Here is a 25,927-nt window from a genome sequence, read left to right as displayed (position 1 = left end):
TCATTTAACCACTGCTCAGCAGAGTGGCCAAAATGCTGACAAAATGTTTATACATGGTTTTTCTACCATTCTTAGGGTTCATGGGGCTGCTCTTGTATTGACAAGACAGGGAATCTGAAAGAAAATCTAATAATGATGCCCTCTGACCATCTAAAGTCATGACTAGTTCCAGGAGATTTGGGGGCCTGTTATAAATCAGCAAGCTGCAGTCTCTTGAACTGTGGTTTTATCATCATCTGGCTATTCAAAAATGTAAAAAATCCACTGTAATTTTAATTGTATTTTGAGTAATCAGTTTCTCCATTTGTTTAGAGTTGTAATGGGCAAATTATTTTTTGTGCAGCTGGATGGTGTGAGCAGGGAAACCTGACTGTTCCAGGAGTTCCCAGGGAAACTATGCCAGGCTTGGTTTAGTTTCCCACTAAGCAGATTCTTTGTGTTTCAAGACTGAGTAATTTGAAACATTAGAGATTATTTTAAAAAACACTATTTGTACCTGTTTTTGTGGACTTTCATAACATTAATTTTTGCTTTTCTTTCTTCACAGGCATGTGCCTTGGTTATTTTTGGCATTTGTGTTGGCCTTCTCAGCTTGGTTCTAATAATTTTCAATTGGGTTGATCAATAAGAGCTATTGACACTGAACTGAGCTCCAGGAGGACAGCAAGAAGCAGAGAGGTGCCAACACTGCTGCAGAGAGTGCTGCACATCCTAAAGGAACACTGACCAAAGCTGCCAAGGAAGAAGTAATGCTCTTTTCAGCTCCATTACTGCTGGTCCTTCTTTAATCTTGAGTCACTCTTCAGTTACTGGACAATTCATCTTTGCCATTCTAAAATATGAGTTTTTGATGATGTAATAAGGACAAGTAAAAAGGTCTTGAAAATTTCTGCAATGCAAAAATGGTTTAGGGCGCACAATGAACAAAAGAGAAACTTGAAATAACTTGTCCTTTCAAAACAACAAGGTGAACAGACATTACATCAGTCTTTTTGTGCATAATGTGATATGTGCACATAGGATAGTGCACATTGTCCTAATCCTTGTAAGATTCCTGTTGCTTGACTTTAATTTCCAAAATTTCAGCCAGTTCACATTAAGAATTTGTTGACTCCAAGTGTTTATCCTAATTTATCCTAAGATGGATCCAGAGACCAAGTGCCTTAGCTCAGTTTAATGGGCATGTCATGATAATATTTGTTAATTGTTTTTTAAAATACAGTTTTTCTGTGTCAGCACACTTGAATCATCCTGATGTAATTTTTAAATTAGCAGGCTTTGCCCATCAAGCATATTAGCTTTTAGTAGCATTTCATTTTGATGTTTTCATTTTGCAGTTAATAATAGACATTTTTCAATTAATATCTACTTTTGAGTAGTACTCAAAGTACCTCAGTATTCCTCCAAGTGGAAGACTTCTCTTTTTCTCTCTTACTCCCATTTTTACAAATCTTTCCGTTTTGAACGAAAGTGTTTCTATATTTTATGTTCTTCTGTGTTTCAGAGAAGATTTGGGCTTAAAAGATGACAATCTGCTTCTGTTGAAAACAAAGGGAAGTTTTACTTTTATGGAACCTTAATTTTACCTCAGATGTCTATGAACTTCCATGTAGTCTTTTATAATTCCTTATTTTTGAGCCCCCTGAATGTGAATGCAATTTTCAACACCAGCTGGGCTTTGTTGGAAATGGTATTGGGTACCCACAAGAAAAGTTCCTCATTTTAGTAACTTGAAGGCAGTGGCTGAGACCATGGGGAGGTTTTAGCATTTCCTTCTCTCAGGTGGGATCTGATGGCCCTAAGGTGGCCTTATCTCTTCAGAGATTTCATGCCTTAAGGAAGCAAAGGCTGATTGATCCTGAACTGTCTAAAAGGGAGGAAAGCAAATAGCAGAGTTGGAATCACCTTCTCTATTCCTGATTTCTCCTGCCAGCAGATCACTTGGCTCTCTCAGGGTCCAGGAGTTACTTTTCAGTTTTGATGTTGGCCTGAAGGCACCCAGGTGCAGGTTAGTGCTGCTTCAGAAATCCTTTTTGCTTGGAAGTATCCTTCTCCCTAGGAGTTTAATTGGTGAGGCCAGGGAGCTAACTCAGAAATTTTGGTAGGATCCCAGAGAAAAAGATCCCTGGAAAAGACTGCAGTTATTTTTCTAACAAAGTTTCTAGCAGAGGTTTCTTGACTCCAGGTGAGCCCTGTTATATTTTGGCAGTACCAGAAACAGCACAACCACACTTGGCCAGGAGTTCCCAGCTCCTCCTGTGGCACTGGCAGTGGCTCCTGGCAGCATGTTTACCCAGCAGAAAACCAAGGTGACCACAAGATGTGACATTATCTGCCTAAAAATTGATCTTGCCTTTATTTTTCCAATTCAGACTCCTGCTAACCAGGTGCAGCTGCCTTCCTGCCTGTGGCTGCCCTTTGGTAGCTGAGTCTCATGGGCTTTGTTACACTGCAGGGATTCAGATGCTCGTGGAATCTCTGGCACTGTTGTAGAAAACTAAATATATACCTTGTAAAAGTGTACCTTGAGTCAGCACTGACAGCTGTACATCAGGAAGTGATTTTCTGTCTGACTGAACCAAAACTTCTTTGGAAAACAAGAGACCTTACACTAATGAGAATGAGCTCAGGGATTTTTGTCAGACACTAGAATTTAGGGAGTATATTTATTAGAAATTTTATGGAAATTGTTTCTCATTTATTATCTGCTCTTGTAGCATATTGTTGAGTAGTACTGGTAGGTCATTACTGCAGTCACTTTTATTTTAAACTCTAACCAGTAATGCTCAAGTCTGAACACTTAGATTATCTCTGAGGGGACAGAAAGTTGGCAAAGCTTTGCTGAGCTTTTGCTCTTCCCTCCTCTTCCTGAAAAAGCTGAGTCTTACCATGCACTGTACTGCTCTGTTGCCCTCAGGCAGTTTGGTTTGTGTGCATCATCTTGAAAATATGAATAAGAAAATACCTGAAATACAGTGTTAATTTTACAGTGGATTCCTGTAGTGCTGCAGGAATCACTACAGTATTGTTTTAATCCTTGGGTATTATCCCAACTAGCCTGGCTGCTGACTGACTGTCCTGATAGGTAGACTTTGGAATGATGAATTCCAGTCTGTGAAGTTGATGAGGATGAATGGAAGCAATTCACAGCTCTGCTGAGCTCTGTTATTACATTTTGGCTGCAGAAAGGAGAGTGCAGGGGTTTCCAGAATGCCTGTTACCTTTCATCTGGAAAAAACCCTAGAAATGCTGCTACTTCTGAGTTTCTGTAGTTCATAACTTGAAATATGGAGGGGCAGAAAAAGAATTTCTGTTCCCAAATTTAGAAGATATGAGTGTTGTCCACAATGAAAAACCAGAGTAATTTATCCTTCTCATCTCCCACAGCTGTGCTGTGCATTGTCTCTCTAAAGGGTTTTCCTACCATTGTGCACTTCCATGAAGTTTTTGAGCAGAAGAGGCCTCCAGTGTGGAACTCTCCGTTCATTTAAATGCTGACAAATATTTTCTTCATTATTCTTGCATACAGATATTTTTTCTTCCAAATTCCCAGATTTATGAATTTCAGTGATTCTGCTTTATTGCCTGTCATCAGTATTTTCCAACCTTCTTCACTGAAGACTTGACAGCAATGGATGAAGGGACCCACAGCATTTCTGAACTCACTTGGAAAAGTTCCCTTTCCCCAATTGAGCAGGAAGAACAATGTGAGAGATGAAAATTTATTGGTTGCCTTTGATTTATTTTCTGTTTTTCTCCTATTTCCATTCCTTGTCCATTTGGAGGCTGCTCAGGTTTCAGCTGGACTGTGGTAAGCTGGGTGTGAAGAATGGTTTTTGTAACCAGCATGGCAAGAAGGAGACTGCTAAACAACAGTGCTCAAAACTGGGATTATTGTAGAACTCCTTTCCTAGTTAGATTTAACACTTTACCTGAAATTGTTGTTTTCCAGTTGATTTTGATGTTGAAACCCATTCATTGTGGCTGCTCTCCATACAAAGAGACCTTTGGACATGTTTACTCTTGCTGCCAGTGGGAGAGAATTTTCAGCATTACAAAAGTGCTGTGTAATTCCTGCAGTTTGTGGTGGTGGTCTTGGTATTTGTGTGCTTCAGTAGTGTTCATCCAGCCATGCTTCATGTGGAAATGGAATTCCCAAAAGAAATTAATAATGATCTGGATGTAAAAATTGCCCAGCTCATGTCAAACCTGTGTGTTGTACAACAGATTTTCTGTTCTGAGTTCTCCTTGCCTCAGACTCACTGTGGGACAGCCAGGACATGTTCCAAAAAATGACCAGCAAAAAATAAAGAACAGTTTACACTCTGCACAGTGTGTGTGTGATCCCCACTCTTATGCAGGTGATGCTTTGCAGCACATCCTGAAATGTTCCTAACTGCCCCTCCCAGGCCAATCTGCTCCCAGAGATGGATTTTACCCTTTGGACTGTGCTCTCCAGAACATAAGGATGCAAAAAATGAGAAATGCAGTTATTGTCCTCCCAGGTATTGGTTCATGGACAGCAAACCTGCCTCTTCTGTACTGAAGTGGTCCCCCCTGTAACAGGAGCTAGCAGAATTTATTCAGAGGCTGGTGTTCTTCAAAAATCAGGAGACTGGAAGTTAAGAAATGTAACTAATCTCAGTGTCTCTCAGCTGGAAGTGAATGCATCTCACCCAAACTTACTGGTGGTTTAGCTACAACCACTTGCCAGATAGGAGCTTACCATGAACAGAACTGATCCACATGGGCACATGATTTTTAGAGTTTTTGAAAATGTCAGTTGTACTCAGGAAATTAAAAATCACAGAGTGGAAGCTTGTAGGGCTATCAAAATGGTTTCTCTTACAAGGATGAATTCAATGTTTTTCAAAATTTATTTCACAGCTCTGTGCCAGCACTGCCTCTGGGATGTGGGGAAAGGGTGAACAGTTGGCCTGGCAGTGCATAATGGGGTGAAAAACTGCTCATGGAGACCCTTTGGGATGGGCCTTGTTGTCGAGCAAGGTGAGGGTCAGCCATGGGGAGCAGGCCATTTCCTTAGGGGTAGCAGCAGAGGAGCAGTGGCTGGCCAGGAGGGGCTCTGAAGCATGGATGTGCTTGTTGGCTGTAAGTCACAGTGCTCTCCAGTAGCTGTGTCCTGTGAGTGCAGCTCCCAGCACTTTGCAAGGTCCAGGGGAGTCCTGGGTAGAAGCAAACGTGGAAACCCCCTCGTTATTGTGCTGCTGCCTTGATTCCAGAGCTGTAGGAAAGTTCACACATTTGGAAATGACTTCCAGCAACGCTCTACACTTAATAGTGTTTGCCCCAAGTGGAACTGGCACCAAAGAGCACAAATCCCAGCATTTTCCATGCAGTGCAGGATTGTGTCCTGTGCTGCACTGGCTGTTTTGTTGCTGTGTGTCCTGGCTATGCTCAGCCTTGCTCCTGCCCCAGCACCATCCCTGCTCACATGTTGGGGCTTTGCAGCCACACAGCACCAGGCAGCTCCCGGCACCTGGTTTGAATTCTGAGCTCGTTTGCACATGATGTCACACTTTTATTGTCAGCCCAGCCAGGGGCAGGACAGTTCATCTCGGGAAGGTTTGTGCTGAGCCTTGACATTGCTGCCATTAATGCCTTCCCCAGCTGATTTACATTCCAGATTGCAGGCGTGATTTAATGGATGTCTCCAGGTGTCTGTGATGGCCAGGGAGGTCAGTGTGGTGGCTGAGCAGCCCAGGGTGGGGGACAACTTTTCTGGATGGAAATTCCTGCTCCACACATCATGGAGCAAATCACAGATGTGGCCAAGGAGAGCTAATGAGCCCTGGAGGCTCGGGGCTCTTGTTCCAGTCTGTTGCCTTTCAGGAGCCCATCTCACTGCTCCATGGACTGAAGTGAGACAGGGTTCCTGGGAGCCCCTTCTCTCTGTCCTCCCAGGTAGCTCCACTTGATACTGGGATTCACACAGGGATGGAGAAAAGATTTAGGATGTGGTTATGACAGCATGGAGCCTGTTGGGCTGGAATTGAGGGCCTTGAAAATCTCAGGCCTTATTCTCACCTTCTGTCACATTTGGATGTTTCTCTGTGCTTTGGGCTGAAAGTGGGGTTTAGTGTAGCATTTCTGGGTGTGTGCAGCTTGTGGCTGTGAATCTCCTGTAGGAAGTGTTAAGGAGCCTCAGTTTTACAGCTTCCTACAGCTGTCCCCCCTTCCACTGGGACACTCTGGGACTCACTTTTAATGTTGTATTCCTGGTTTTGATGAACAACTTCCATGCTTGTTAAAGGGAAAGATGAGTGAATGCAAGGGGTTTATTCACTTCTCAGCTCACATTTCTACAGTCCACTTCTCTTCAAATACAATAATCAATCTTTGATCCTTTGGGCCAAAGCAGTGAGCAGAATCAGCTGCACATTGATGGGTACAGGGATAGCCTGGGCAGAAGCTGTGCCAAGGGAATCCTTGCCAGCCCACATGTGCATGGCACTGGGGCAAACTTTTGGAACATTCACCAGAATAACACCTCCTCTTGGTGCATTTCAATTGCTGCTTGTTGTGTGGTCATAGGAGGCTCCTCACCCAGAGCTTTGGGTAGGGGTGCAGGGGAATTCCCTCTGTTGCTCACTGAGCAGGTGCTGCCCAGGTTCTTCAGCACTTACAGAGGTGCAGAGAGCTTTGGTGAAGTCCCATGTGGTAGGTGAGAGGTGCAGATGGAAGATCTGTCTGGGAGTGGCTTTGCTTTGAGGTCACCAGAAAGGATTTGAGACTCAGCACAGTGCCTTCCTCTGCCCAGCTCTAGCAGGGGATTATGGCCTTCACTGCCCTTTTGATATTGACATGTTTGACTGCACACATTTACCTCAACACTAATATGTGGAATTTATTGGAATTTATTTTAACAAATTGCTGAATCTTCAGAGTGTTGGTTCTTTTACCCCTCCTGGATGTGTGCTTTTCTGGGGAGCAGTGCAGCACAGTGAGGTCCTGCTTGCAGACCTCTTGCCAGGCATTGGTGGAATGGAAAGGTGGAGTGGAGAGCTAAGAGCCCTTTCCTTACATGATTTCATACTTATTCATTAACCTGGTCACATGAGGTTGGCCTGCTTTGGATTTGGTGGGCACAGACAGCAGTGAAGGGCAGAAGGAGCCATTGCCATGGCACTTTGGGGCTGCCAGCTGTCACCACAGCACTGCCCAAGGACTGAGGTGGGGATGAGCAAGAGCAGCCTCAGCTGTTGCACAACCAGTGGCACCATCCAGGGCAAGCAGCCCTTGTGCACAAGTGATACCAGATGGGATGAGGGAGAATCTAATGTCTCAAGGGACACCATCCCACAAGGTGCTCAGAGTGTCACTGCTGGGCCCAGCTCAACAATTGTTAAAAAATTACAGTTTTCCTTTTGGTATTTGCTGGCACAGTTTCCACTGCTGTTTACAAGTCATACATTCTGGAATCATCTGAGCAACAGGAACATTCATCTGGTGCTTTTCCAAGGGGAGATGACTCTGATGATGGTGGAGAGACATTGTCTTGGCCTGGGTAGCCAAAGATGTCTGTCTTGCCATTCTTTAATCTGACAGTTCAGTTTGGTGACTCACAAGCCAAGGAATGACATTTCCCTGGGGGATGCAAAGCCTCAGGCTGAACCTGCATGGAAACCATGGACAGATTTTTTTTTTTTGTTTTCCACCCACAAATACTGAAAGCTGATATTCCACCTTCTCCCAGCCCCTGAAGCTGTTCCTGCAGGGCCTGTGCCTCGTGTTTGCTGTGCCTTATCTAAACAAGGCTTTCCCTTTGAGCAGAGGTGTCGCTGCACATTCTCCAGCACGCTGCAAAGGGGGAAACATTTGGCTTTAGCACTTCCCTGCCACCCTGTGCTCCTGCTGCAGGGGTGGAGTACAAACACCAGGGTTTTAGGGGTCCCAGGGGAGGCCAAGCAAAATTCCTTGCTTTGAAATGAACGTTAATGCTGAGAAATGAAGTCATAATGCTGAGACTAAAGAAACTCCACGTACATTCATGTTTTGATAGCTCAGCATTATCCATTAGGCTCCAGCATCTGGAATTCAGGGGACTGTGGAACAATCTTTGAATGGTGATTTTGAGTGTTTTGTGGATTCTGTGCACATTTTAGCCCTGGTTTTCACTTGCATGCTTTGCCTCTCCTGGCTTCAAGGAGAGTTGGATCAGTCTTTTGAAGGTGTTTTCTTAAGAGACTTTTCCACTGTGAAAGCACAGTGGAGCAGCCTTGGCTATATAAATCAGTTTGGAAGTGACTTATAAAAAGCTTAATTTGCCTTCTATTAAAACCCCTTGTCATCTCTCCACTCCCTCCAGCTTGCCTTTAAGTGATCTTTTGGGAAATTGAGGATTGAAGATCTTTTCTACACCACAGACGAAACGTGCTTGACTGAAAAAGCTGAAAAAAGCAGGGTCCAGTGGATGTTACCTGGAAAAACATGTGAGGTTTTGTTGGTAATTTGGTGAATTTAAAAGCTTTTTGTTGTCCCGTTCCAGCCCAGGGGCTTAGAGTGATGATAAAGGGCATGAGCAGGTGAGGGCCAGTCCCTTTTCCTGGTGGCATCCTGTAGCTGAGAAAGTCTTTAGGAGGCCAAATGCCAGGGGCTTTCAGTGATTGCTGGAATCTTCAGGATCCAGGCCCTAAAGAGGGGCTTCCTCTGGCCAGGCTGGGCTCTGACACAACCAGGCTGGTTCTGGAGCAGCTACAAAACTGCTGTGGGTTTCTGCAGCTGCAGGGAAGCCAAGGCTAAAGATCACCAAGGCACAAAAAATTCCCCAGCCCTTCCATTCCTCAGGGAAGGAAGAAGGTATTGTGTTTGCAGGGAAATGCCCCAACGAAGGCAGGAATGATGCATCTGACTCCATGTTCTCAGATGGCTGATTTATTACTTTATGGTACTGTATTATATTAAAGAATACTCTACTATACTAAAGAATACAGATACTTGCAGAAAGCTGGAAAGATAATAATGAAAACTCGTGACTCTTTCCAGAGTCCTGACACAGCTTGGCCCCAGCTTGCCAAAGAGGCAAAAGAACTCACACCAGAATCCAATGAAACAATCCCCAAACACATTTCACACAGGAGAAGCAAATAAGAACTGTTTTCCTTTTTCTCTGAGGCTTCTCAGCTTCCCAGGAGAAGAATCCTGGGCAAAGGGATTTTTTCAGAGAGTGTGAATGCCACAGGAAGGTGGCTGAGAGGGGAGGGGAGGAGGGAGCAAGATGAGGAAGGATTTGTTGGGTCGTCTCTTGAAAATGTGGTGTGGCAAAGCGTCCATTTAAAAGCACATGGCACCATCCCTGCTGTGCAGGGGCTGTGTGGGCTGGGAGGGGACACCAGCCCCTCTCTCTGTCACCCTCTGTGAATTGCTGTCTGTGCCTCCCTGGGATCCTTGCCTGGTTTGCCCTCACCCCCCCACAATGGTCCCATTGTGGTGACCCATCTTGAAGCCTCATCCTCCTCCTTCAAGGAAACCAGAGGAGAGCCTGAGGCCACAGCCTGTCACCCAGCCCCTTCTGAGCTGGCCTAAACATACTTGCCTGTCCCCAAGGGTCTGAAAAAGCCACAGGAGGTGGCTCAGTGGGAGATGCTGTGAGCACCAGCATGGCCCCTCCCAGGCTGCATCCCTGAAGTGACTCCACCAGCATTAACACTGGGATTGTTTAACCACTGTCACTTCTCAGGGGAGCAGACAAAGTTGGCCCTCTGTGATGGGCACAGGCCATGGGCAGGGCACCACAGGGCTTGTGATGCATCCCAGCAGCTCCAGCTGGTTTGGTCTCTACTGAGCTTCACTGTGCCAAAAAAACTTCAGTGAGCAGCTGTGGGAGCTGCCTCCCACCAGCCATGGTGTGGGGCTCAGGGATGGCTCTCTGAGAGGAGATCTTGGAGCAAAGCAAACCTTGCTTCCAGCTTCCTTTTCCATGTGGTGACTCCTTGCTGCTGCCAACAGTGACAAGCAAAACTGAGCTTCACCTGAGGATGTTGCAGCAAGTTTTTGAGCTTTCCCACCCAGGCTGGTCTGATTACAGACTCATCTTTTCTGGTTTAATTGACACCACAGAGACACCCAGGTTGCTGGAAGGATTTCTAAAACGAGCCTGGAAAGCAGCAAGTGTCATTGTCAGGAGCTGCTGAGCATGCAGAGTTTAACAGGGTGGCACAACTGTTTTTTCTTCTATTCTCTGCAAAACAAGGTGCAATCACAAGGAGCGAGGAGAGCCATGTGCTGAACCTGCATATCTATTTTTACTCCCCTGCTCCATAATGTTCCAAGAATAATTTTTTTAGTGCACAGCAGGGTAGGAAAAAACTCGTGCTGATGGCATCTCTGCTATCCCCATTGTGCTGGGAGCAAAGAGGCAGCTGCTTTGCTGACCTGGCACTTCCATGAACCCACATTCCAGGTACTGAGGCCATTTGCTCATCGGGGCTTGTTTGACGAAGTGGCCACCAGGGTTTATATTTAGGTCCTGCCTGTCCTGCCAAGTTCTCTTAAATTCCTGTAAGTTGAATGAAGTTGGAGGGGGGTGGGAGTGGATCAGATTGGAAAATAGAGCTGCTAATCTGCCGGTGCCTCTGGGAGAGCCTGTGGGATGCCCCGTCCCCCCCTGGGGCTTTGAGCATCCCATCCTGCTGGGAGGGGGAAGCAGCTGGTGCCCCCAGGCCAGCCTGGGGCTGGGGGCTGCTCCACAGAGCCTGTGGCCACTGCTGGGGTGCCAGGGGATTGATTGAGTGATGGGGGAAGGTTGGGAGGAATATTTATAGCTTGTCTCAGTGCTGGGCCTGGGGTGATCACCATCCCAAGGATGTGAAGGGCACAAGTGTTCAGGGCAGCTCCCCAAGGACAGCAGGATGCAGGGATCAGGAGCACAAATGTCCTGACGGTGAGGGCAAGGGCTCTGCAGTGCCATTTCTTGCTGGGGAGAGCCCCTGACCCCTCCATCACTTAAAGCAGAGCAGGAGAAAGCACCTGGGGCTGGGAGGACAGCTCGGACCCAGGGATGCCCAGTGGGTGACCCCCGGCTTGGGCTGGGCTCATCAGGCACCCACAGAGCTCTCTGCTCCTGGTCTGACACACTCTGACCCTGCCCTATTCTTTATCCAAGCTGCTCTTGAGGATTGCATGGCTTCCCTTGGACTGTGCTTCTTTGGTGATGCTGGACAAACTCACCAAAACAATGGTTTTGAGGTAGGAAACATTGCCCTGGCCCCCAGCACCATCATGGGAAAAGCCCAGAGCAGCCCAAGCCCTGCAGCCAGGACTTCATCTGCCCTGGGCATCTGCTCCCTTCCCCTAGAGATTTTGGGAAGTGACCAGCAATGACTCTATTTCGTGTTAGTTTTGTGTCTGCCTTGTCTCAATAATATATTTTTTTCTTTCTGAAAATATTCAGAATAATCTTCACCTTTCCTTGAATAGAACAGATTACCTCCTTCAGAATTCAAGTGTCTGCTTGATACAGTTGTTTTTCAGTCAATTTTCTTTTATGATCACTTGTCAGTTCCCAAATCTGACTCCTGAGTCCCAGAGTAAGAAGGAAAATTGTGCCACATCACCAATTTTCACCACTTCAGTAGGAATGGAAAGAATTAACCATGGCTGATCATCATATAGATACTGTCTCCTTTAAGGTTGTGCCAGTAGCCAGAATTCAGTCTTTTAAAACAAAAAATCCTTTTACTTCTCATGATTGTAGAGTGGATCTGGGACATACAGGAGCACAGCCAAGGTGCACTCAGTATATTGTTGTGAAAAACCTCATGGTGCTCAAACCTCATGCTGGCTTAGGAACAGAGCTTGGAGCTGGCTCAGGGGGATGGATGCTTGGATTTGGTGAGGTCTTTCAGGTCCCTTTCCACATAAGATGGATGTGTAGAGAGGGGAGCACTCCAGGACAGAGCTCAGCTCCCCTCCTGCTGCCTGCAGGGAGCTCTGTGTGTGTCCTCTGACACAGGAACCATGCCAAGGCTGCTTCCATGGTGATGCCAGGGAAGGGGATGGTTTTTGGGTTTAAGGATGATGAACACTGGATGAATTCCCCAGGGGCTGGCTCTGCAGCACAGGTGCCCTCAGCAGCCACTGCCTGTGAGGTTCTGCTCCTCCAGCTTGACTCTGTTTGCTGCACGGGGATTGTCTGACTCTCCAGAGATCCATGCCGTTGTTGCTTTGTTTTCTGGCCAGCTCTGCTGGTAGCTCTTCTTTCCTGCCAAGGGAAGGGGCACAGGAGATGTCTGGCTGTCAGAATTCCCTGTCTGTCCCTGTGTGCCAGGCACCTGTCTGCCCAGAGATCCCCCCAGTGTACACACGTCCGGAGGCACGGCTTTGTTCTTTGGGGATGTCTGGCTTTGATTTCAGCTCAAATTCCTCCCTTCCTCCTCCCTCCTCAGGCTGCCAGGCCCACACCAGGGCTGGCTGGGTCTGGGAGCCCTGGGCAGGTATTTCTCAGCTGTCAAAATCCACACCAAGCTGAGTCCTACTGCCTTTGCTGCCTTCTGCAGTGAAATTTATTGACATCTGTGTGCCCCAATGGGCCATGTCAATGTTCCCCTGCCATGGAGATGTGGCACCTGCTGGAGTGGGCACACAGTTCCCTTGAGTTTGGCCATGGCCAGTCTCCATCCAGGAAAAGGTAGGTTGCCACACTGTGGACACACCTTGCTTTTCTCCAACCTGCTGGTAGCCCAGTCTTTTTATAAACTCTGATATTGCTAAAAATGTAGGTTAAATGTTTTTATTTTTTTCCTTTTTTTTTTCCTTAAAACCTCATCACTAGGTCAGCTTCCTGTGGTGTTTTCAGAGTTATTTGTCTGTGCAATTTTCCTGAGCAATAACAGACATCTGCAGATCTGCTTGTGGTGGGGAGAGTCCTCTGCCATTCTGCTTGCACCCCAAGATTCAGGGAAATGCCACCCAGAAAATGTTACCTTTCTGAAAGGTTCAGCTTCTTGTGAAGGCTTGCATCAAAACCAGAAGCAATTTCTCAAATATTCCAGGGGACTGAAATCTATGGGAAATGATGGAAGTTTATCTTGAACCAGTGCAGCATCAGTCAGATATTGCTGCTCCTGCAATGCCAAGAGTAGCTGGTACTGTTGCTGGAACAGTAAGACCAGGGTATCCTTGATATGTCTGCTTTGCTCAAAATTGCTTGATTTTTTGCACTGGTGTCTGTGTCATAAATTATTTTATAGGGATTCCCAGTGAATTTCAAAGAAATTGGCATTTAATTTGTTAAAATACAGCTACATAATGAGCTCTCATAAGGTTGCCTCAGGTAAAACCACTGCTGCATTGTCTGAGCCAATGACTCTGCAAAAAACACCTCAGTTACATTTCACTTTTGGTAATTTTTTTCTATCAGCCAATGTTGTGAGGCCAAGAGCACCAATTGCAGAAGTGTCTGCTCCTAGCACGAGTGAGTCCTGCTGGGAAATGGGATTTCAAGAATGATTTTGAGGCACATTTCAGTCTTTGGTAAGCATGACTAAAGTTGTTCTCTGACCATTGCATCCTGATGTCGTTCATGCAGAGCACGTATCACAGAATGGTTTGTGTTGGAATGACATTAAAGCTCATCTCAATCCAACCCTCTGCCATGGGCAGGGACACCTTCCACTGTCCCAGGTTGTTCCAAGCCCCATCCAACCTGGCCTGGAACACTCCCAGGGGTGGGGCATCCACAGCTTCTCTGGGCAATCGGTGCAAGTGTCTCACCACTCTCACAGTTAAGAATTTCTTCCCAATATCTATTTTAAGTCTCACCTCTTTTGTTTCAAAGCCATTCCCCTGTGTCCTGTCACAATCTGCCTATGAAAAAGTTGCTCTCCCATATTATCTCAGCTTGGCCAGTTCTACCCTTTGGCCTGGCATGAGAGGTTGGGCACTGAGACCATTGGAAACCCCACACCTACACCCCTCTGTACATCCAGGATGGAGTAGGGCTGTGCCTTTACATTCTCATGGATAACACAGGACTGAGAGTTGGTGTCCCTCTCACAGGGTCCCCTTGCTGGAAGGAGGGTGTGCTCTTGGGCTGTAGCAGCCTTTGGAGTGCTGGGAAGAGACCCCTTCTTCAGGGTCCTCCTGCATGGAGGATGGGGAGCATTCACCACTGAGGAACACTGCAGATGCTACTGAATGCTGCCAGTGCTTTGGTGGGGTGGCTCTGCTGCTACTTCAGTGGAACCATTAGCTTTGGCTTAAAAATGCACATCCCTCCCTCTGTATCTCCTGGTTCAAACATCACTCTCTGAACTGTCCACCCACAAAAAATCTGGTTTGTTCTTTGATGTTTTTGCCTTGTCCAGTTGTGAGCAGCAGCACATCCCATGGATGCTGCTGGGGCAAAAAGGCTGAGGTTTGCTTTTTATTCCAGGTCAGGCAGGTTTGCTGTGGAACCTTGACAGGGGAAGAGCTCCCCTGGAATCGCTGAGTCTGCTAATACACGAGGCCTTTGTACATAGGTGGTGTGGTGAGGTTGGTGCCCTGTGACTGGCTTGTTCAGTGCAATAAAAATATATTGGGTTCTTAAGCTGTTGACCAATGGGTTTGGGAACCAGATGATTGATTCCCGCAGCTGAGAAACAGGGATTGTAATATGTTTTGCCAGAGGAGACCAGTTTGACGGATGAGTTCATTTAAGGATTATGCTATAGATAGAGCTGTTGACAGAATGAATTTGTTTTTATTTTTCATCAGTAGGTATAACACAAAGCAGAACTAATTGAAAGTAGTTTCCTTGTGGCATCTGGTTGTGTTTCTTGCTTTAAGTCTTTCACACACTGTAAAATTACACCAAGGGCTTTTCTTCGCTTCCATTCGCTTTCCAAGTTTTCCATCACTGTTGCGCGTGGGTTCCCAGAGTGTCAGACACGTTGGGAAGTTGCAGACTGCACAAGAAATGGAGCTGGGCCATCATTCATTAGTGCATGAACGTTCTGGTGCACATCACAAATCCACACTGGGGTGTTCTCACCTTAGGGCTGATGGCAGAGCTGAAACATGACCGCTCTGGCAGATATTTCTGATGGTGCTTTAAACCGTGACCTGTGCTAAATATGATTCCTATGCAGAGTGATCTCGTTCTGAGTAAGGACCAAACCTGGAAGGTGATTATGTTTACCCAAGGAGGTGTTCTGGGGTTGAAGGAAGGTGTTGACTTGAGTTCTGGAAACAGCTTTTCCAATCAGCCAGAGAGAACAAATCCCAGAGTTTCTTCAGGGATTTGGCTCACTGCATTCATTGCTCTCTTGGTTGGACTGTTATCGCCTGCTGGCTCAGGCTGCTGATGGGAGAGAGCTCAGCTCCCCGAGTGCTTCCTTTGCCTGTTTGTGGTTATGTCTGTGCTGAGATCATGCAGGCTGTCAGGGTAAAAAAACTGGGCTCTGTGGTTCAAACCCATCCTACAGATTTGATCTGTGGGTTTTGGCTTGGTTTTTTTTTTTTTTTTTCCCTCTCTTTCTTTTCCAGTTGTGGTCGAATAAGAGTTTTCCAGAACTACTGACGCGGGGCCAAGGAACAGGAATGCAGCGAGCGCAGCAGTGCCTGCCAAACCAACAGACTCACCAAGGCAAGGGAGAAAACACCCCCAGCCTCTGCCACCGAGGCCAACACCTGAGGAGAAGAGCCCATGTGATTTCAGGATTACATTGCAGGCTAAATCCTAGCCTCCACTTGGCCTCAGACCTGAACTTTAAGCCCCAGCCAAAACATAATCTGAATCTGAGCACTGGCTATTGGTCTGTCTCATCTCCTGCTCCTCATATGTGCAGTCATTCAACAGAAGCTGAAATGTGTTTGCCCTGCCAAGAGCCGTTGGTTTCCAAACAACTACATCAGTGTGGTGAGTGATGGAGTTTCCATCAACTGCTGTAGGCCAAATGCAGTCATCTGAATTCAGGTCTTGGCAGGTAGAGAAACTTGGAGTTGTCAATGATTTTTATATGAAATGGTAATTAATTACAGTTTCTCATCCTGTGCTTTGGTTCTGTGAAAGCTCTTGGAACTGCAGATGAATGGGAGCTTTTTTATCTCTTAGCTAGTGAGATTTTCTGTTCTTTAATTGACCTTTGAAATAATTTAGTCTGGGCTTGGATCTGGGTTAAATATAGCTGGTTATTTTCACTCTGAGTATGTAATACATGAAAGAACCTAGGTATCCTTTGAATGTGTTTTGACAAGTGCCCTGTCTGTGTGCAGGTATGTATTTATAAACATTTGTGCTGTATGCACTAAAATGACACTTCCAAAAGCAAGTACTTTCTTCCTGTAGCAAAACATTTGTCCAAAATGTAGTGTTAGGCTTCCAAAAAATGGTCAGTTCAAAGAGAGTAGGACACTTGGAGAGCGAGTGAGGAGGGGATGTGGATGGGGCCCTCAGTAGTCAAGAAGTGAATATGGAGCTGTTTTCCACTTTATCCCATAAAGCCAGGACTAGATGGTGCCTAAAACACTTGCCTGACAGCAAAGTTAAAGGCAGCAAAAGGAGCTATCACAGAATCATAGATACATCCTGGGTTGGAAGGGGCTCACAGGGATCATGGAGTCTAACCCCCGGCCCAAATTCTTCCTGAGCTCTGTCAGGCTGGTGCTGTGCCCATTCCCTGAGCAGCCTGTTCAGTGCCCAACCACCCTCTGGGTGAAGAACCTTTTCCTGATACCCATCCTAAACCTGCCCTGACACAGCTCCAGCCATTCCCTTGGGTCCTGACACTGGTGATCAGAGAGAAGAGGTCAATACCTTCCCCTCTGCTTTCTTATCTAAGAAGTTTCATGGCATTGCAGAACACCTCAGTGGTGGTGTTGACTGTGCCTGCTCACTGCAGGAGCCATTTTGATACAGCAGCTGCCTTCAAAAGGCCCTGAACTACTGTGGGCTGGGAGGGTGGGACCACTGCCCTTCCCTTTCCAATACTTGTTTCCAAAGCATTTATTACTGTCTCTTGTCAGAGATGAGGTGCTGATGAGGTCTTGCTCTTTTTAAAGATGATGATTGTTATCTCCCTAATTTATACAAGTCCATGAATACTACCTGTAAAACAGAAGCAAGATCTCAACAGTTTCTTGCCACCAATCCTTTGATTAAAGCTGATTTCAGTTCAAAAAAGAATCGGCAGCAACAACAACAACAAAAGAAAAATAAGTTCAAAGTACTTGGCAACACTTTCCTCTGTGTTTTAGAGACACAAAGTCCAGGCACCCCTTGCACTAGACCAGGTTGCTGAGACCCCAGTCCAGCCTGGCCTTGAGCACTTCCAGGGATGGGGATCAATAACCTCCTGTGCATTAAAAAAGGGGGGAGTAGTTACTGGGTTAGCAGGGTGTTAAAATAAAATCTGAGTTTAGTCAGTGAGACTCAAGGCTCAGTCACACTTGGACAGGTTTGCAGTTCATAGGAATGGCCAGATTCCTGTAAGCAGCTGAATCTGCTCCTGGTTTTCACCATTTCTGGTGTTTCAGGAAACACCTGAATAGCACATCAATACTTGGCCAGTGCACATTTGCATACTGTGTAAATACAATTATTTGGAAACAATTCTCTTATTTGGAAACAATTCCTCTCTTGCAGGAATCTGCTCCCCATACCCAACTGTTGAATCTAACCCCAAAGAAAGAAAAACTGTCCATGGAAACTGAGTCCTACATAGCAGAGGAATCCTCTGGTTCTGAAAGAGCCAATGGATTGGAGTGGTGGCAGTGCCAGGACAGAGGAGATACCTACCATATGAGATGGCCCTTGAGAGGTGCCCCATTCAGCTCCTTGAGCAGGGAAAGCACTTGAGGCTCTGAGCAGGATCAGACTGAATGATTGGACTCTGTGATCTTGAGGGTCTCTTCCAACCTAGTGATTCTGTGTGAATTTCACGTGTCCACATCCTTCCTTCCTGCCCTTCATCTACCAGTTATCCCTTCCCATCTCATGTTTGATGAGGAGCAACAAGGTCCCATCTTTGTTTGTTTGAGGATAGTGCCTGGATCCACAGCCTCCCTGAGGAGCTGGCTCTGGTTCATCATTACCCTGCTGTTTCTGTAGCCATTTACACCCAGATTCCTTCTCACTTGCAATGTGCACGTGTCTCAAGTGTAAATGAGTGTCTGGAGTAGACCAGCATCATGTCTGCTCTGCTTCCTTCTGCCTGCTCTTCTCCAGATTGGAAGATTTGGCAAGCATTGCTCTATGGGACTTCCACCTTCTCCCTTGCCATCAGAGTGGGGCACTGCAAAAAGATCAACCCAGTCCAGAAAGTCCAGAAAGTGTGATTGCAGCAGTGGGAATGAAGATGGGAGCATCACATACATTCTTTGGGTCATTTTAACCTTTTCCCTCTCATTCTCAGAGGTCAAAGCAAGCTCTGGCCCTCTGTCCTGAAATCTGTGATGTGAGTCATCAAATTCTCTTCTGCTGTAACTGCTGCCACTTTTCTGGGGGTGGAAAGCCCTGCTAGCTCAGACCTACCAGTGCCACTTGGCAGCCGTGGTAATTTACAGCGGCAAAGACTCGTCTGCAACCTGTCAAGGCATGATCTCCAACTTCATTTGAAACACTTCTGCTCCTCCAGATGATTTACTGCTCAAGCACAAGGTGGTCATTTTATCTCTCTTCTCTTCCCCCTTGGCCCACGACAGCCTGGATCCCAGGCACAGACTGGATCCCCCTTCCAGGGTGTCATGGAATGAGAGAGATAAAAGCTGCTCCATTTTTCAGCAGCCCTCCTGAGCAGTTCTGCTGGGAGGTGACCACGTAGCCGATGGCTGTGTCCATTTTGCTGGCACCTCCAGCATTTTACGCCGTGTCTGAGTCTCAGCAGGCTCCCCACGCCTGCTAATGGCTTTGCAGCCCAGCCAATCAATTGGTTATTTATGGCAGGCACGTCTCAAAACTGTCGGGTCAAGTTTTCCTACCCTGATGTATTTTGTTCAGAGGAGCACATAAATCCTCTCCTGCCATTTGCAGCTTAAACCTCCTGAGTGTGAAGCCAGCGGGTTAAAGTTTCCAGCAATAGTAGCAAACTGTATTTTAAAGGGTTGTTCTCCTGACTCTTAGGGACTTGGGCTTTGTCTGAGTCATGAATCAGTTCACACTGCAAGATTTATAGGCATTAAACTCTCTCTTTGGTGTCCTTTAGCTCTGGAGTCTGAAGTCATAAGCAAGGAAATTGAGACTTCTCCACTGTTCCAGTGCTTTCCTGTTTAAGGTGCTCTTCTGAAGGGTCACGATGACATCTTCATTAGGTGCTCTGAATTGAGATACAGAATTCCTGCACTTTCAGTCTGGTGCTGCTGCACCAAAATTCACAACCTGGTGAACGGAAGAATGAAGGACTTGTGTTAAGTGAACTCTGGATTTTGTTATCAAGCCTCTAAAGACCCTAATGTTCCCATTTCTTAGAGCTGGGTAAATCTTGGTGCCAGAGCAATACCAGACACACACAGCCACAAGGTTTCCCAGTCCTGAGGACCTTCCAGTCACAAAGACTTCCCAATTTTGAAGGTTTAAACACCAACCACTGAAGCACAACTATAGCAGTGACAACTATGCATGAAGGGCATCTCAGAAAGCATGGGGTAATTCCTGGGCACACTCTTTGCAAGTGGATGAGAAAGCATCACAGTCAACTTTCTGTTCAGCCTACACTGGTATCTTTTCAATACATCTGCACGTTTAGAAATTAAAAAAATGGCTACTGTAAAATGAAGTGAGGGAAATTATAATAAACCCAGCTTCTGAAGCCATGAACACTGTGCTACATTTCAGGGATTTGGAAAATAATTTGCTTACAAAAAGAAACTAACTTAATGACACAAAGTGGAGGTTTTGGCTGGTCTCATGGCAGAAAATAATTTTCCCTGTCAGGATGTAAGCAGCCTTGGAACTGGTAGCATTCTGCAGGCACACCTTCAGCTTTTAACATTTCTACTGTTTGGAAAATATTATCTGACAAATTAAAGCTCCTCACACGGCCTTGCCCACAACACTTTAAATTAAATTTAATTCAACAAATTTGGACTCATCCACAAAATTTCATGTAATAAAGGAGGGGTTCCTCTCTCTGTTTGTGACTGGGATCCTGTGCAAGACAGCACGGGACTCATCTTCCTTTCCCCAGAGCTCTCAGAAGAACATTGCTGCTGAACACCAGTGAGTGTTGTAAAAGGACAAACATGAACAGGAATCCAGCCTTGAATGGAGGAGGAGGAGGAGCCCTGACTTTTCTGAGGTAGCTTAAAATACACTGAATCTGTGTGGACTGCTGGTTGCCACATGATGGTGTTACATATGTTCCTTTAGGTCCATGTCTGGGAATGATGAAGGCCCATGTTCTTCTTGGCATCAGGAATTACTTCTGCTGACAAAAAGAACAATTTCCACCCAAGATGACTCAATATTTGCAAGGCTTTGTGGCATTTCTCTGTTTACAAATGGAGACCACTTAAGCTCAGCAAATTTTTAATGCATGGGCATTTGTGAGCACAAACAGAAACTAATAAGAAGATATAAACACCAAAGTGTTAACCCTTGAGTGACCTCTGAAACAGCTGCATGGGGAATGTGGGGCTTCAGAGACCATCTTTTTTGTGGCACTTCAGTGGGTGATTTGAGGAGTATGTTCAAAGATGAACGGGCCCTTGTTAGAGGGTGGCAGTGCACAATGCATGCACACATTGGAAAGCCCTTGGTGAAAGGCAAGGCAGGCACCTGGGGAGGCTGTGGGAGAAGGAGGTGCCCTGGCTGGGCTGGGGTGTTATCAGCCCCACGGGGAGCAGCACTGTGGGTGGTGGAAGTTTTTGAAACCATTTTCATCAACATGATTAAATACTTATTACATGAGTCAGCCATACGGGCTGCATTAAAGCAGTGAACTCAGAGGAGTCTCCTCATCTGTTTATGAAATCCATCTGGAACCACGGATGGCTCAGGAGAAGGAGCATGAATACAGCTCAGTGTGACAGAAGCCCGTTCCCCTCCCAGGAGCCTGCCTGCACCAGCACACACTGCACTCCTCGCCCCACACTCAGGGAAAAGGGCTTTTATTTTTCTTTCTGCACATTCCTGGGCAAAGAACCAAGGCCTGCCATGGCTTTGACAGTGAGACTTTAAATATACCCTGTCGGGATGTGACACAGGCACCTTTTTCTGGTGGCAGGATACAACACAGCTTTAAAGAAAAAAAAAAAGTAGATGCAGGCTTTTGCACTGGAGGGAAGTATACCTTGAAAGGAATGGCTTAATGAACTTTAACCAGCCTTCCAGGATCTTTATTACTTGCCCCTTTATCAAATTAAATTCACACTGTGCTAGGCAGGTTAAGTACTGCAAGTTGATGTCATGTGCTAAGTGCCAAAGTAGGCTTTAATTGGCTGTTTAAATGAGAAAAGGGGTCCTGCTGTGCAGCACATGCACGTAGAGCTCAGCTCGCACTAAACAAGGTACCAGATTTTTCTTAAACCAGCTGGGAAGGTTTTGCTCCATCTGAGTTTGAGCCTTTTCTCTACCAGGACAAATAAGTAAAGGAAAAGTTGCACAAAGGTCCCTAAGCTCTGTCCCCTGGGTTATAGGTGCCACAAGGTGTCCATGGCTGATGTGCTTCAAGGTAAGCTGGATGAGATGCTCCTTCCAGGAATGTTATCCCATGGAATTACTCAGAATTAGCTCTTTCTGAGGAAGGCCTGCTGATTAACCCGGCAGGGTTTTAATAAAGGTTTTTTGTACTGGTCACAGCTCGGTTTCATCCATCATGAATTAGTCACAGATGTCACCAAGAGTAGCCAGAACAGTAAAGCCCAGATGGAGACGAGCAGGTCACCTGTCCTGCAGAAGGATTTTCATCTTAAAAACACTTTACAGCAGCAGCAGTGGTGACTGCAGAGTTAAGATTACAGAACATGGGGGGTCCTTTACCTTCCCAGTGGGAATCTCTGGCCTCCCAGGAGGAGCAGTTAGTCACACATGGAGAAATCCTGCTGGCATTGCTTGCGTGGGACCGTCCAAGGCAGCTGACTAACAGCTCTGCCCCTTTGTGAGAGGGATGAAAAATGAAGTGGTGGTGGCGTTTCGTACTCCTGAGGCCCAGACAGAACAAGGGTGAAAGTGCTGCTGGAACTTGCTAAATTTGAACAGTTGTTTTCTGTTAACACATGGCCTTAAAAATGTGATTTGAGAAGCTTGTTAGAGAGTTAGTGTTAACATCTAGTCCCAGTGCAATTGGGCCCAGCTGGGCGACAAGCCTCGGGAGCATCCTGCCTTCCCCATCCAGCTGCATCCTCCTGTCCCTCTCATCAGCCTTTGCTTGATCTGCCATGGTGGCAAGCTCCAGGGCTGCCTGGGAACACTCTCCCTGCCCATCCTGACCCACGGGGTGAGCAGCTGAACCCTCAGCTTGATCTCCACAAGATCTGGGGCTGGGGAGCAATGGCACTCAAGCACTGGTGGCTGCTGTTTTCTGCTCTCCTGGGCAGTGATGCTGGTGGTGCCTGTGGGACTTTGCAGCAGCATCATGAGCCACAGATCTCTTTCTCTTCCTCCTTTGTTAAGCATGGAAAAAGCAATTTTCCACTGATAGAAAGCCTTGCAGTAGGTCCTGCTCCCTTCCTCTCTCTCCTCTCCTGCCCCTGCCTTCCCTCCAGCCCTTCTCTGGTTTCCTCCCAGCCCCTCTCATGTCCCCATCCCTGAGTTTACCTTCTCCCTCTCTCTTTCCTACTGCTTCCCCCATTAAGCTGGACACTTTAGGGAACTCCTGTCTCCTCTCTGCAGCTTGCAGCTGATTTGCTGAGACCCCAGGGATGGTTTTCCTAGGGCAGCAGCCAGCACAGAGGTGCAGAGGCTTCCGGCACTCACACTAACCTGCATTCCAACATTAAAGATAATGGATACAATGGAAAATCAATGGAGAATATGTAACTTTATCCCATTCAGAGCTTCATATTGCATTACACCATGGCCTTCAGATACATAAAAGTGATATATGGCTGAACTTGGCAGCAGAAAAGAACACAGGAAACAAATATCTTCGGTAAGAATCACAGTCTAGGTTTAACTTATACAGCAAATAGGCCTGAATATCTTCTGGTATCCATGAATTTTTGCTTTGTAATTATTTTTCAGTAATATGCCAGAGTGTAAAAAATAAATCAAGGCTTTGTGCATATTACAGATTTCCCCTGAGTGAGATAAGGGAGGGAAAGAAAAGACTTCTTGACTTTCCAACCTCAGCCATATGCCAAATCTGTCAGAAATGCTGCTTTTTTTACATTATATCAGTGGAGGAAATTATAGCTGCTGTTATCTGCCCTTTGGTCAGGAGCACATTCTGCACCTTGGCTAATGTGCCTTTGTGGTGCAGCCACCTGCACTTTTTCGGGGAGTTCATCTAATTACAGGGTAGATGAGTCAAGCTGCATTTCCTATGGGCTGTCTACAAACATAGGAAGTTATTAATACTGATTAGCTGAAAAAGTCCAGGTCTTCTCCACGACGTTTCCTGGCTAATATTAGACACACCTTCTGTGCTTGAAGGTGTGATGGCTGATAAGAACCAGTAGTGAGGCCACCAAGGTTTTATGGCCGTGGGTGCACCGTGGGACAGACTGTCCCAAGAGGGATTTTTTCTTACACCTTTGGTTGCATTTGAGCAGACAGGCTGGAATGAGAATAGGAAACTAAAAGGAGAGGGTACAGCCCTGAATAAAGTGATGTGCAAGGCTCTTAGGAAATGATGAGGGAGTGGCACGATGCTGCCTTGCCTTGGTGCCTGGCAGCAGAAGAAAGTTATTGGGAAATTTTCCTTTCACTAGAAAGAAATATGTCCTCAAAGGAGAGCAGAAAGTTCCTAGGCGATGTTGTTGTAAGACTTGAGATCTTCTTTTGGAAGAAGATGAAAAGAAACTTGGCTGTTTAATGAGAATTAAACAGCTGTAGCCAAGCTCAAACAACAGGCACAATGGAGACCTGCTGGGGCAGAGGTCCCTGCACGACCCCTGGGATAACCAGGGTTTGGAGACAGACAGAAGGCCACGTGGCACAGAAGAAAGAGATGCTGAAAGGTCTATTTTCAGGCCATCCATCAATCTGCAAATCTTTGCTGGGCTGTTTGCTGAGCCCTCCTTCACCCTGGGCTGGCTCCTCTGTGCAACCCACCAGGGGCTGGTGGTGGAGTGCCAGTTTCACCCTGGGCTTGTGGGGCTCCCCAGGACTCCCACACCAACCTGAGCCCTGCCCCTTGTCATCATTCTGTGTGAAGAGAGGGAAAAGGGGATGTCCTATGGCCCAGAGGGTGGAGGGACAGGAGTTTGGTGGTGATGGGAAGCTCAGCTCGTGCCTGTCCCTGCCTGAGCAGTGGCTGTGGCCCAGGGACACCTGGCCCAGCTCTGAGAGGCAGCAAAGGGGTGGAATAACGAGGTAGCACAGCTGGCCCTGCTGTTGGCAATGGGGACTTCACTGGTGTCACATGGGGATGTTGAGATGATAAATCAGAAGGCAGAAAATGAGACAGATGGGTAGTTATGGAGATTTATCCAAGTCGTGCAAAGGGGAATACAGAACACAGCCAGAAAATTCTTGAGATGTAAGTGATTATACCTTGGAAAATAGGTAAAATAATAATGTCCCAGCAACCAGGACTGAGAGCCAGAAGAACAGAGATTAAATGCTTTAAACATTCACTAAACAAATCTTGTATCACAGATGTCTTGATGTTTTATCTCTTGATTTATTTCACATTTGCAAGCCACAGAAAAATGGTACGTGATGGTTTTTCCTTTTCAGTTCCCACTACTGAGCTTACAAAGCTTGCCAAGCGTGGAGAACTTCACAGAAATCAAGAAGAAGAAGCTTCCTGGCTGGCTGGATTTTCCATTGCTTTCTCAGCTGTACCACAGTGGCTCCTCTGATTTATTCTGCAACCAGAGGGGACAAGTGGGCACAGCATGGGCACATGGGATGGGGAATGGTGGCTGGCACATGGCACCACAGCTGCTCTGGAATCTAAGAAAAATTGATTTTAGGTGGAAGGGCTGTGTTCTCCCTGCTCTCTGGGTAAAGGAGGAATGTGTTTGGCATTGCATGGGCATAATGGTGAAAGGGGAGAAGCAGGCTGCAAAAAACCTTTCCTCCCAAGGTCCCTTGGGTTTATATTCTTAGTCAGAGTGCATCATACAACAGGAAATTATGCTTCCTTTCTCCCTCACTTTCCTGGGTTTGATTTCAGCTCCTCCTGTGTGGCACAGCTAGTACAGGTAAAGTTATTTTACAGTATGAAGTCAGTGCCTCTCCAAGTAATTAAACTAATGTTTATAACATTATCCCCTGTAAAAGGGATAAGTGTTATCCCCCATTTTACAGGTGAGGAAATCAAGACAATTTGGCCATGGTGTTGAAAGGAAATTATGTTGAGCTCGTGGCATTGAATTCATGTAACTCATCCCACTCCTTGACTGTGGATCAGAGTTCAGAGAGTCATCATCTATAAATATCTGCCAGCAAGTGTATGTGAAACATAAAAAGCCTACCCTTCCCTCAAACTTTGATTCAGTCTAAATGTATCCTTCTCATACCTGGTTTTACTGTATTTGGTCTAAAAGCCCATAAATAGAGTTACACACAGAAACTTTGGGGAGAAGATTGCCAGAAATAGAGCTTCTGCTGTTGGAGGCTGCTGCCCAGTCCTAACCTGTGCTTTTCATGTCTCAACTGCAGATGAGATGGAAAATCTGAGCTGCTTTGGCCAGAAGCTTATCCTGGATTCAGATTCTCTTTTTTTCCTCCCCTCAAACAGTATGTACAGTTTCTGCACTCCTTTGCCATACAGAAAAGCAAGACTCAGGAGTGGGGCTTTGATGATCCTTCTGGATCCCTTTCAGCTCAGGGTATCCTATGGCTCTATAAGGACACTCCCATGTCTGATTGATGGAACTG

At 46.3% G+C, this 25,927-nt stretch overlaps 1 protein-coding gene across 1 annotated transcript in view; it reads left to right on the top strand.

Annotated features, from left to right (window-relative positions):
• Positions 1–4,330, top strand: part of SLC38A6 (solute carrier family 38 member 6) — a 38,045-nt gene extending 33,715 nt beyond the window's left edge. Inside the window, exon 16 of the mRNA XM_059850522.1 lies at positions 548–4,330. Within this exon, the coding sequence (XP_059706505.1) occupies positions 548–628 (81 nt within the window). The 3' untranslated portion in view covers positions 629–4,330. The remainder of the gene's footprint in view (positions 1–547) is intronic.
• The last annotated feature ends 21,597 nt before the right edge of the window (positions 4,331–25,927 follow it).

Source organism: Haemorhous mexicanus, chromosome 6, assembly GCF_027477595.1.
Source record: "Haemorhous mexicanus isolate bHaeMex1 chromosome 6, bHaeMex1.pri, whole genome shotgun sequence".
In the NCBI taxonomy this organism is placed as follows: domain Eukaryota; kingdom Metazoa; phylum Chordata; class Aves; order Passeriformes; family Fringillidae; genus Haemorhous; species Haemorhous mexicanus.
The sequence above is the reverse complement of the archived record's forward strand: the minus strand, read 5'-3'. Positions and strand labels throughout refer to the sequence as shown.